Consider the following 13,613-nt stretch of genomic DNA (forward strand, 5'->3'; position numbering starts at 1 on the left):
TGGCATAAAGTCAATGAGGGCTGTTTTTTTTTTTTTTTTTTTGGACAATACTTTTTTTTTTTTTTTTTTGAGAATATAAGTGCATTTTATGCCAACTTTTTTTTTTTAGTTCAAAAACAAAAATACTGTTTTGCATAATACTTTTTAAATAAGAAAATAAGTAAGCTGTAGCTCAAACCTCCTTTACGTTAATGCAAAATGGATAGATAAATAATAATGTATAATATATTATATATGCATAATTATTTTCTGGTGATTGGCAGACAGGTGTGGAGGTTCCCATTGTTTTTTTGAAAGGGGAGCAGAGGGCGTGTTCCAATTATAGAGGAACCACACAGCCTATTCCAGAGTACCTATAAAGAGTGCTATTGGCTGAATGAGTTTTCTCCTGAGGGGGTCTGGGCTTGGACCACTGCTCTTCCGCGATAGGAGCCAGTTGATATAGCTCAGGCATCTCCTAGAGAACACCTTAGGATACCCCAGGATGAGCTGGAGGAAGTGGCCAGGGAAAAGGACGTTTGGGTGTCCTAAAGTCTAGTTCACACTCCATGACTCAAAGCGTCAGCACACTACATGACTACATCGGCCGAGGCTCTTTGATGCAGTGTTGAGAACTTCACATATAAAGGTTGCTGAGCGCTGATTGCCTGCTGATTTTCTCCCGATAACAGCCCGACTTGTTAACTTACAAATTGGGGTTTAGTTCCTGTAGTGTGAACTAGGCATCACTCCTAGCCACTGCTACCCAGTCCTGGAAACATGGTGGAAAATGGAGGGATGAATGGATAGATGGACGTAATATAAAATGAGCAAAAACTCTATATTTGTTCATTTGTTTTTCTTTTTGATTTTGGGGTGTAATATGATCTAACGTCTAATATGTTACCTATATATTTACTAGCAATATCCGAGAGTAAATTGTTTCTACACCAAATTGATTTCAGTGTATGGATCAACTCACATAATATGAAAACCACAAAACTTTAAATTGGTTTTTAAAAAAGACTTTGCTTAGATTTTTTATTTATTTTATTATTTGGGTAATGAACCATCAGAACTCTGTATAGCACTTTGGTCAAACAAGATGATTTTATATGTGCTTTATAAATAAATTAAAACTTGAAACCAATCATCTTTAGCCGCAGAACTGAAGATTAAGGCTAAAATATTATACAGAGCAATGTCAATGTGCTTAACTATTCATCCGTTTCTTTTTATTACCATTGGAAGGCAAGGATTTCTGATCGACCTCAAATATTTAACTTAAAGAAACAAGCAAAAAACAGCTAATAACATTAAATAAATAAAACATTAATAAACCCCAGATACGTCAGAAAAAGCCCTTGAGTATACCAAAAATAAAAAGGAAGGAAAGTGACCAAATTATATGACATGTACCATTTCACCAAAGACAAAAGGAATGCAGCACAGACAGGAAATGCTTTATACCAGAAAAATAAAATGAAACGCAGACAAGAGATGGACCTGTGGGGAGGGCAGTGTACTGAAGACTGAAGCATGGAAGCAAAGGTAGACTTCAGACTGAAACAAAAAAGAATGAAAATAGAGCAAACAGTTCTAAAAGGAAAATAATGAAAACATCCCGCCAACCTTTGGTTTTCCTCCGATAAACAAAGAGAAAGAGAGAGAGAGACACTGATGTCAAGCTTAGGGTGCTTGTCACATTCTCCACGTGCGTAGGCAGAGCGTTACCTACCTTCCGCTTCAATCAGTGACACGTGTGCAATATCAACAAAACAAAGGAAGAAAAGGGAAAAACAAAAAGTAGAAAGGAAATTCTCCGCAGCGAAATGGGAAAAAGACAATGAATTCTTTTAGTATCCAGGCTAAGATAAGTGACCCACAGACTAAAGGAGACAATTCCAACGAAACGAAGCAAAACAAAACATACAAAACGAAAAATGACAGAGAACCCAAACAAAATGAATTAGAAATAAGAACCTCCCAAAGCAATCTACATCAATTGCTGTCTTTTTCGCTTGTGCAGCCACATACTATCGCACGTTAAAGAGCGTTAGGGTGCGACAAAACCTCAACAAATCCAATTTGCTAGAAGGAACGTAAATATCGATGGCCATGCATGCGCAATGTGCTTTAAAGGGAAAAGAGAAAGCATGTCGGGACAACGGACAGCACAGATGAAAGGGTGAAGAGAGAGGGGTGTTGGGTGGAAGGTGGTCAACTAACATCTCAAAGGGACCCCAGTCATCTTCGTTAAACCGTATCGCTATCAATCAGTCTGCGTAATGAGAATTTAGTGCTCGTTTTTGACAGGTGCTAAATCTATAAGTAGTTATCTGCTCTAAGCAGTTGTCAGAAGTCTTTCACAAAGGTTTCAAAGATGCCACATTCATTTAGGAGGAGAATCCAAATGGCTTGGGTCCCTTTTAGTGTAACAGCTTTACTAAATGACCCTAGTTAGTGTAGTTTGCTGTCGGCTAATGTTTACAGAGCGTCCGTTTGTCCCTGTCAAACATCTAGACGTACATTAGACCACTCAAATGTTGACAGGAAGGAAACAAACACGTAGTCACACTATAAGAATGTATATTTATCTATATATATATATATATATGTATATATCAAGTGCTAGTGGAAAGTGTGCAACCATTGTAAATGAAGACCGTCTGAAATCACCAATGGCACTGAACCGGCTCTTGTCTCAGTGGAGATTTGTCAGCCGTTACCTAAGAGAGGATTCATGAATCTGTCGCCTGTTGTGACCACAGATATAGATGCTGCATTAACAGGCCCACTTTCGTTTTTTGGAAATTGGGATTTTTTGGTGGATATGTTGCAGGATTAGGCTCTTATTGGTATTTAGTAACATTATCTTACTAGCGACCACTGTGATGACCACAATACATCAGCATTTCCACCATATTGGAAAGGTCAATATGAATAAACGTGCACATTTTCACAAAATCTAAATAATAACTTAAAAATCGTCAAGACTTTTATTGCTAAAAAACTTAAAAATCGCCAAGATTTTTATTGCTAAAACACTCTTGTAAATGCTACAGTTATTGAGCTCTAACTGCTTGAACTTACATAGATAAATAAAATGAACAAATATATTATGTTTTTGGATATAATAACAAATCTAGCCACAGAAAAACATTATATTATATCTAAAAACATATTTCAGAGCAAGTTAAATTTAAGACTTTTTAAGACATTTTTTAATACCAACTTATGTGAAATTTAAGACCAAACGTGTGATGGAAATACACATTATCTTACGTATATTTTTTGTATATTTAGACAGCATCTTAAAGCTTTTCATTAATGTATGGACTGTTAGGATTTAAATTTTGGCAGAGATACAACTATTTGAAAATCTGGAATATGAAAATGCACAAAAATTTAAATACTGAGAAAATGAACTTTAAAGTTGTCCAAATGAAGTTCTTAGCAATGCATATTACTAATAAAAAAGGTATTTTTGATATATTAACAATAGAACATTTACTAAATATCTTCAAGGAACATGATCTTTACCTAATATCCTAATGATTTTTGGCATAAAAGAAAAATTGATAACTTTGACCCAACTTTTTTTTTCTTTTCTTTGGCTGTTGCTACAAATATACCCCAGAGACTTAAGACTCCTTTTATGCTCCAGGGTCACATATGTAATATTTATTGTGTTTAATATTAAAAAGAAAACAAAATATTATCAATACTTCAATCAGCTTTTACATACTTTAAATCTGCATGTTGCTTATTTGTCTCTCGAGAGATGGCAGAATCATTAAGTAACAAAAACGCAGAGTGCTGCTCGGAGAACGCACAATATTTCTGTTCAGATCTTTCTTTGGAACTATTTTCTTTGATGAAACAGAACAAAACATGTCTAAAATATTGTTTGTAAAACTACAATCAATTCAATTAAAATTCCTAATCTGAAACACACTCCATAAACTGAAGAATACGATAACTATTTATAAAGAACAATATAATATTTCAATCCATTGACCTTACCAAGATGGCAGTCCTGATCCGCCAAATGCAGCATCCACATTGTTCTTATCTGTGATTGTAACATTCAGACTCATTCATCCTCTCAGCAGATCCAGGAATGACAGCTGATTGGGTAAAAGCGTCTGATGACACCTCTCTTAATTAACAAATCTTCACCTTACATTAAAGAAATGCTCAATAATAAGGGACGATCTGATTGCAGGTCACAGATCATCGGTTCTTTAAACACCTGATACACATCTGGAAAAGGATGGCTACGGTAAAACTGAGCAGAAAATGAGAGTTTCAACTGTATTGACAAGAAAAACTAGTAGACATACCCATTTAATCTACTCGGTCCAGTTCCAAATCATATGAGTGCTTTTTACACAAACAAGACAGAAAAGTTTGGGCATTTATTTGTGGGAAGAGATCATGTGAATTCATAGAGATCAAGAAATCAACAAAACAGAGGGATGAATTGAGCAAATGAAAGGAAAGAGAGAGCATGAGAATTTCTGAAAAACTGCATGCAAACCGTCCCTGATATAGTAAGAGTCTCTCCGAACGCTGGTCAAAGATTAGATAAATAATCATGTGATTATGACTGTGTGAATACATACAAAATATGTGACCCTGGACCACAGAACCAGTCGTAAGTCATTTTAATAAATCATCTTTCCATTGATGTATGGTTTGTTAGGATCTGAAAATATTTGGCTGAGATACAACTATATGAAAATCTGCAATCTGAGGATGCAAAAAATACTAAATATTGAGAAAATCATCTTTAAATGGAGTTCTTAGCAATGCATATTACTACATACAATGTATTTTTGGCTATTGCTACAAACATACCCCAGAGACTTAAGACCGCTTTGGTGCTCCAGGGTCACAAATGTCATATGTTGTCATTCTTTTTGGCATAAATTCAATTAATGTGGCACTATTACTATATAAAAGATGACCGTCTTTTTAATATACTGCTCTGACATGTTGTGGTATACAATAAAATGTACAAGATAAGCAAAACCAATGAAACAAAAAGAGTGTTCATATGATTTATATGATCTGAAGCTCAGATTGATTTAAAAAATAGCAGTAACATTTTACAATAAGGCTTCATTCATTTACATTAGTTAATGCATTCGTTCCATGAACTAACAATTCAAATTTTTTCATATTTTATTAATGTTAGTTTATAGAAATACATTTGTTTATTTTTTTGTTAATGTTAGCTCACAGTGCCTTAAAGGAATAGTTCACACATGAATGAAAATATCCTAATCTTGGATGATCTGAGGATGAGGATGAGTTTGTTTCTTCATCAGATTTGGAGAAATGTTGCATTGCATCAGTGTCTCATCAATGGATGCTCTGCAGTGAATGGGTGCCGTCAGAATGAGAGTCCAAACAGCTGATAAAAACATCACAATAATCCACAGCACTCCAGTCCAGCAGTTAACATCTTGAGAAGACAAAAGCTGCATATTTGTGAGAATCTCTAATTCTGACGGCACCCATTTACATTGTTCATTTTTAGTTCATGGTAACAAACTTATGTGAACAAATGAAGCAAAAGTGTTACCAAAATATCTATAATTAATCAGTTTGAGGCAATGTTTCCTTCATGGGACATTATCCAACACCAGTCGCTGAATTATTGGCAATAGATGTTTTATGAAAAATAATAGTACTGTATGTCGTAAGATGCCAGTTTGTGTCTTTGAATTGGAAATATTCAACAATTGGTTGCATTTTAGTTTCCATAGTAAAAAAACAACAACTTTTTAACATATCCTCAACATTTACATTAATTCTCTTTCTTAAACTGAAAAAGTCAACATGGCTTGTACGTGAAATAAAGCATGACATTATTTACTCAAGGAAAATGTCTTGACAAAACAAAACCCAGTCTAAACGAACACAGAAATGGCTTGAGAACAGAAAAACTTACGGAATGGAGCCAAAGAGGGAAAAGAGATATATAGAGTCAGCTCACACAGATATGACTGAATCAGCTGGACACTGTGTGTGTGTGTGTGTGTGCTTCTGTGGGATTATTAGAGTAAACAGCAGAGAACAGATGGAAGTAAAATAGAGGAGACTACATACATCGTTCCCTTTATTCCCCTCCGTGTGATTGGCTCTCGAATCTTTGCCGTTGCGGACACGGACGCTGTGGTTGCCGTTCAGACACGTGATTGGCTGGTCAGCGCTGAGGGACGGCGGTGGGCTGTGGCTAGAGTGACTTCCTTCCTGTTTGTGCCTATCGTTCCTGCACTTTGCATTTGATCTGGTTTGAGGGGACAGATCGAAATGGATTGAGTTTAGTGCACTGCTGCAAATCATTTACTCAGTATTTTTTTTCTTATTTTTCAGTAAAATATCCACACATACATTTAATTGAGAAACAAAATGACACAACATATACAGTTTTCTGAGAGCTTTATTCAAATTAAGTGGCTTCATGCCAAATGGGATAAGAAAAGTAAAACTTGTTTTCCTTTCAAATTTTTCTGAATCCACTGGCTGATGTTTTTCTTGTTTTAAGTATAAACTCACTTAATTTTCATAATCTCAGAAAAGTAGACATCTTAAATAATTTTGCTTCTCAATTAAGTATGTTAAGAATGTTTAGATGGTTAAAAATACAGAGTCAGAAAATATTTTTTGCAGTGTATTCATTGTGTACTACGTATAAATGCTATTTTTAGTTTTGTGGCTTAACATACTGCAATTGGTTTAAATGTTTAACATTTGGAAATAATGGAATTTGAAATGGGATCAATTGGGATTTTGAAATAATTTGATAAATTTGTCATTTGAACCAGTGCAGATTTTTAAAACTGAATTTATAGATATTGCAGATGCTCTAATAAAAACAATAATAATAATAATAATAATAATAATAATAAATGCTGAAAAAATATTATGGAAATCACATTAGAAACTAATTTTAGAAATGAATACTCAGCAAGCACACCACAAAGTGATACTGAAGGCATAATGTTACAAAATATATCTATTTTTAATAATACAATTTTAATTTTAAAAAATGTAATGTATCCTGGTTTCAACAAAAAAAAAATGAAGCAGCACAACTGCATGGAACGAATTCAATATTGAAAACCTTTTTTTTTTTTTTTTTTTATCATCAAATCAGTATATTAGAATGATTTCTGAAGATCATGTGACACTGAAGACTGGAGGAATTATGCTGAAAATCACAGTGTAGGTCTTTACACAATTTAACCAAGTTATCGGAAAAAGAAATGCCATAGTTAGTGCAGTAAAGTCAGCATAAATTACTAAGCATCTCCTTCTAAACGAGTCTTTCTGTCATTGTGAATCATTCCCTTTCTGTGATGACAGTGGTGACTAACACCAAACTACCACAGTCGTGTTGTAGTAACCATGGTATTTTGGCAGAAACTACTGTATGTTCACCATGGTAAATGTTTGTTAGAGGAGGTTTGTGGAAGTGCCTGTGTAATGGAGATAAGAGCTGCACCTGCTGGGTGATTTGGAGACGCTGGTGGTGGAGGAGACGGATCCGCTTCGGGAACTACAACAGCTGCCTCTGTGCTGAGAACTCCTGCTGGGAGACTCCACTGAACACCTGCGGGACACACACACACACACACACACACACGTCACAACACACACACTCCACCCACACTGCTTCATCATACACCTCACAGTGCGGTTCATCATTCCCATTCGTTTCTTTCATAAACAATCCATGCATACGGACTACATGGACATGCATTTTTATTTTATTCTTTTTTTTTTAAATAAAATAACAAAACAGAAAATAAATAAATACATGCATACAAATAATGGATCCCTGATAGCTCATCAATTTGATGCCTGCATGATGTATTTTTTATAGTGTTCTCTCAGCTGTTAAACATCTTATATCAGATGTTGCATATACATTTAGAAGAGGTCTTTGATGTTTATGATTGAGAATGTATGTGCAATTCCTTGTAATCCGATGTTTGTACACAACTGATATTTTCCTGAAGAAATCTTGTAGAAGTACGTGTGTGCCTGGGTTTTTACTGGATAACAGCAAAAGCATTATAAATGTTTTTTTTTCTTATTTTATATAAATGTATAGGCTATACAAAGTTATATGAAAATGGCATGAAATATTGTTTTACGTAATCAATGAGTCAATGCTATGCTATGCAGTTGCTAAAAAGTTCTGAGTGGTTGTCAGTGCATTGCTAGGTGGTTCCTAACATGTCTCAACTCTGATTGCTTCGAAAATTAATATCATTGAATCATTAAACTCCGTAATCAGTGCATTGGATTTTTATTGTCACACCGAGGCATTATGATGCATGAAAGCATGATTTTGAACACTGAGCATTTTAGAGAAGCAAACAGCGGAATGAAGATTCCTCACCTCTTCTTCTGTTTGTTCTTGTCTTTGTGTTTGTTTTTGGGGCTCCCAGATCTGAAAGGAGAAAACAAACACATCGAACTAAATAAGCTTAAAGTGCTGTTTTCTTTGCACATCTATTCAAAGAGACAGACTGCTATTGAACGAGTGTTTTCTAGGCCAGTCTACTACTGAGGTATCATTGATTTTTTATTAATCAGCCCCTAAATAAGACATACATGCAAAATAAACTGTGGCTGGCTACATTAAATGTCAATGGATGGCTCTTAAACAAACTGTGAAGTGGATGTTAGCTCTGCAAAACTAATATGAATCCAACACAGTTTCAAGACCATAAAACCTAACAGATCTGGGATTATATCAGTGTTTACCTGTGTCTCCTCTTCCTCCTTGAGCCAGATGTGGACCTGAGACAGAGGAAATGCTGGGTTAGATATTAGATTATGAACCACCCGAAAACTGCTGCTGTTTCCGTCAGTTGATTTTGTAGTTTTAGGCTTCAACATTCAACCTGAAATCAGGCTTTAATGCATTGGATACCAGTATACAAAAGCAAAAGTCATTTATTGTTAACTCTTCACCCGCCACTGATGGAATTTCCTGGCTCTCTGTGTTTTTGCTGTTCTGCGGTGTTATACGGCACTATTAAACATCTTCTGAAAGAGCACTGAATCTTTGGATCAAACACAGGCAAAGAAGAAGCAGAAACAAGCAATTACATACGGATGCAAATGCAAGTATGCATGAAGCTAGAATTAAATTTCTGGCGTGGACAGAGCTAAGAAAGATTCATACTCATGATTTTAAAACGAAACATTTGACAAACATAAGTTTGGTTTGGTTTGAAATTAATAAAACTGATATAGTGTTGTGGCATGTTACTAATTCAAGAAGAACTTTAAAGAAACATCAGCATTAAAAGAGCAAAAATAATGAAGTAAAGTGGCATTAGTGAAGAGAAAAGATGATATATTCTTAATGCAAAGGCATTAATTTTTAAATGTGATTGAAATATCTACATATTCTTTGAGGTTCACTGTATGTACATGTGTTTTAGCAACTATTTTTTTAGGTGACTTAACAGAACAAGAACATGTATACCACACTTTAACCCTTTAAACGTCTGTACTCAATCCATACTGTCAGGAGAAACTCAATTTCTAACTCTCTTTCACACTTTTTCCCCTCACACACAGTCTGACACTACTGAAGCTACTGTATTAAGACATTGACACAAGGATCCAGCATGTTTCTGTAGTCTGTTCACTATTATACACATCTGACATCAATAAATACACATGCATCCAAGCATCCGTCAGTCCTGTCATGCTTTCTTGATATAGGAACAAAAGCAGGAGAGAAGAAAGCTGTTATAAAGCAGTGAGAGTAACGTGAGATGAATAAAAATGATCTGTCCTGTAGAGAGAAAACTGCATTGAATTGGAGGAATATAAAGCATGTATCTGCATCACGGGTGTTAATGCATAACATATTAACCATTAAAATTCTAAGAATATCTTAAAAATATAATTTGTTACTCAAATACAAATTACGAATATCACCTGTTGGTTTTTAGGCATTTATTTTGTTACTGTGCGTCTAAACTTCACTCAAGTGATATTCAGAGATTTTATTAAGATAGTAAAGTCATTTATTATTATGATATTTACATTACATATAGCCACTGAATCATTTTTTAGATCGTATGCTACAGGTTTATTTCGGAGAGTTTCCAGGCAGTCATCATCACAGAAACATAAATTTTATTTTGATTTTTAATCCAGTTCTGAGTGTAAAACATTTGAAATCTAAGCAAATAGCGGGTCAATATAATAAAATAAGGATATAAAAATAGATATTTAAATTAGAGGTTAAAATCATGCTCAGTTGGACTCATTAGAAATGGAAGTCTAGATTTAGTGCATTGCATCATGGGATACAGTATCTCATGCAATGTGCTCTGTGCATAACGCAGATTTTGGTTAATGATGCAGGTTATGATGATATTTGTGTGGCATGCATGAATACTGAAAATGTGCATACTCTATTAAATGCTGGCTAGGAAATCAGTGTTAATTGATCGGCGAATGATGTAGACCTGTGTGATTGAATACACACACACACACACACACACACACACCTGTCTCTCTTGTGTTTCTTTCCACTTTTCTTCCTCTTGTCTCTTCGGGTTGGAGATGGGTTGTCAGCTCTGAGGGTCACACGAACACAACAATAATCAAATATTATACAAACACATAATGTTCTTCATGACCTTTTTCATTCTCACATTTTTGTTTCTTGATAAAGTACTACTGCTTACACAGAATTTGTGTAATCTGAACAAACCTCTAAATATTACATTTCAATGTTTGGCTCAAAAACTCTCTCACTCTGGCAATTAAAGGTTCATTTGAGCACACTGCATTGCTAGATACAGTGTTTTTGTTGTACAGTATATTGCTCGTCTGGTCAGTGTTGTACTGCATTAAATCACATAAAGCAAACTGACCGACTGTGTCTTCTTGCCTTCTTCTTTTTCCTCTTCTTTGGCCGAGGGGAAGGTGAACTGCTGGATATCCTCTTGGATCTAGAGTAGAGGATAAGAAATGGAGTAAAACATATGCAATGTTGGATATATATAGTGTTGAGGAAAATTATTCAGTGGTTATAATCTTTTTAAATAAATCTTGATAGTCATATGTTTCTCTGTTTGCAAATTAAACATGTAAAATTAGCCATGATTGCTCTATATTTAATATTTAACAATAATATTTGATATTATTTTTTTATAAAAAATAACAACAATAATAATAGTTCATCCATTTTTACCACTTTAACATCTTTTTCACAAATCTGGGGACATTCTGTAGAAAGCTAGAACTGTAACCACGAAAGATTGAGCTTATTAAAGGATCAATTATGCTTAATATAACAATAATTTCCTCTAGCATTTCTCTCAGGGTGTTTGTAAGTGTCGAGTTTAGATGAGATGATGTGTGTTCTTCCTTTTTCAGCGTTTTACCTGCACTCGTCATAGGCAGCTGAATCTTGCTTGTAATATTCTCCATCCCAATCATAGTCTTCCTCATAGCCGTCAATGTATGCAGCGTTTTCCACATGATCTTCATCCCCGTGAGGAAGCAGCCTGACCCTGTGCATGCCGGGGATAAAGGTCAAAGGTCATGACCTGCGCTTGTCTAGAATACAGTAATGAGCTATTATGGCTCATTCTTGCAATGTCTCAAACTGCAATCTTGAAAACAACTAATTTAAAGTTGTCCAAATGATGTCCTTAGCAATGCATATTACTAATCAAAAATTAAGCTTTGATATATTTATGGTCGGAAATTTACAGAACATCTTCTTGGAACATGATCTTTACTTAATTTTCTAATGATTTTTGGCATAAAAGAAAAATGAATAATTCTTACCGATACAATGTATTTTTGGCTATTGCAACTTATGACTGCTTTTGTGCTCCAGGGTCACATTTTTCTCTGAGTTAAGTCAACATCTATTTATTTACCCTACCAATAATTTCTTAAATGAACAAGGAACAAATATTTCTTAGAAAGTGAATAAAGGTGATTATAATATGTGATAATGAAGGTGCCAGCTTTTACACGAATTCCAGGTGAGGTACCAACATACACTACCGGTTTTTCTGTCACACTCACTTTTTATCTTCCTCATTATAAAGCCTTAACTTATCCTCATTATCCTTCCTAAAATTAGCATTTCACTACTACAGGCGATCTTATCTAAAGCTGTAATGATCAGTTTCTTCATCACAGTGGTAAATTAACCTATCCTGCTTCAGCAAAAGAGCTTTTATAAACAGCCTGATAATCATCCTGTGATATAAAAGAAAATGTGTACAAATCTGAGTAAAATGGTGTTTAGTTATCCTGCACCATCTTAAAACAGCTCAATTTTGCCTCAAAGAGTTTGTCTTTTTCAGTGAATGTAAGTGCATTTTAAATGATTTCATCTTGGATTTACCCAATTGTACTTCTACTTTGATTAATGCATATTTTTGTGTATGTGAATTAATGCATTTTTATTTTTTTCAACGTTTTTATGTTTAACTGTTTGTGCTAACTGTTTGTGCAGGACCCTCTTGTAAAATCAATGTTAAATCTTAAGAGTTTTTATTTTCTGGTTAAATAAAGGTTGAATAAAAATGAAAAGAGAAGGGTTAAAATACAACATAAGGGTTCAATGACAACATGCTTGAAAGGTCCTATGATGGAACAGAAGGGTTAAAAGACAACACAACGGAACTGTGATGAAACAGAAGGGTTAAATAAAATTAGGGTTCTGTGACACAAAAAAAGGGTTAAATGATAACATAATAGCCCTGTGATGAAACAGAAGGGTCAAATGATAATATAAGGGTTCTGTGACAGAACAGAAGGGCTAAATGACAACATACTGGAAGGGTCCTATGATGAAACAGAAGGGTTAAATCAACATATAAGGATCCTCTTTTTAAACAGACGGGTTAAATGACAAAATGATGGTTCTGTGACAGAAACGAAGGGTTAAATGACAATATACTGGACGGGTACTATGATGAAACAGAAGGGTTAAATCGAAATATAAGGATCCTCTTTTTAAACAGATGGGTTAAATGACAAAATGATGGTTCTGTGACAGAAACGAAGGGTTAAATGACAAAATACTGAAAGGGTCCTATGATGGAACAGAAGGGTTAAATCAAAATATCAGGATCCTCTTTTTAAACAGAAGGGTTAAATGACAAAATGATGCTTCTGTGACAGAAAAGAAGGGTTAAATGACAACATACTGAAAGGGTCCTATGATGGAACACAAGGATTAAATAAAACATAAGATTTGTCTGATTAAACCGAAAGGTTAATTTACAAAATTAGGGTTCTGTGTCAGAAAAGAATGGTTAAATGAGAACATAATGGCCCTGTGATAAAACAGAAGAGTTAAATGATAATATAAGGGTTCTGTGACAAAAAAGGGTTAAATGACAATATAAGGGCCATTATGTTTAAACAGAAGGGTTAAATTACAAAATTAGGTTTTTGTGACAGTACAGAAAGCTTAAATGACAATATACCGAAAGGGTCATCTGAAGGAGAAGAAGGGTTAAATCAAAACATAAGGATCCTGCGATTAAACAGAAGAATTAAATGACAAAATTAGGGTTCTGTGACAGAACAGAAGGGTTAAATGAAAATAT

The 13,613-nt window shown here is 34.6% G+C and overlaps 1 protein-coding gene across 1 annotated transcript in view; it reads right to left on the reverse strand.

Annotated features, from left to right (window-relative positions):
- The window catches only part of LOC128014861 (serine/arginine repetitive matrix protein 3-like), a 62,976-nt gene that overhangs the window by 11,196 nt on the left and 38,167 nt on the right, over positions 1 to 13,613 (reverse strand). The window contains exons 4-10 of the mRNA XM_052598547.1: positions 11,421 to 11,549; positions 10,908 to 10,985; positions 10,539 to 10,607; positions 8,770 to 8,805; positions 8,402 to 8,452; positions 7,499 to 7,606; positions 6,100 to 6,280 (exon numbers count right to left, since the gene is read on the reverse strand). Of these exons, the coding sequence (XP_052454507.1) occupies positions 6,100 to 6,280; positions 7,499 to 7,606; positions 8,402 to 8,452; positions 8,770 to 8,805; positions 10,539 to 10,607; positions 10,908 to 10,985; positions 11,421 to 11,549 (652 nt within the window). The remainder of the gene's footprint in view (positions 1 to 6,099; positions 6,281 to 7,498; positions 7,607 to 8,401; positions 8,453 to 8,769; positions 8,806 to 10,538; positions 10,608 to 10,907; positions 10,986 to 11,420; positions 11,550 to 13,613) is intronic.

This window comes from Carassius gibelio, chromosome A5 (assembly GCF_023724105.1).
Source record: "Carassius gibelio isolate Cgi1373 ecotype wild population from Czech Republic chromosome A5, carGib1.2-hapl.c, whole genome shotgun sequence".
NCBI lineage: Eukaryota > Metazoa > Chordata > Actinopteri > Cypriniformes > Cyprinidae > Carassius > Carassius gibelio.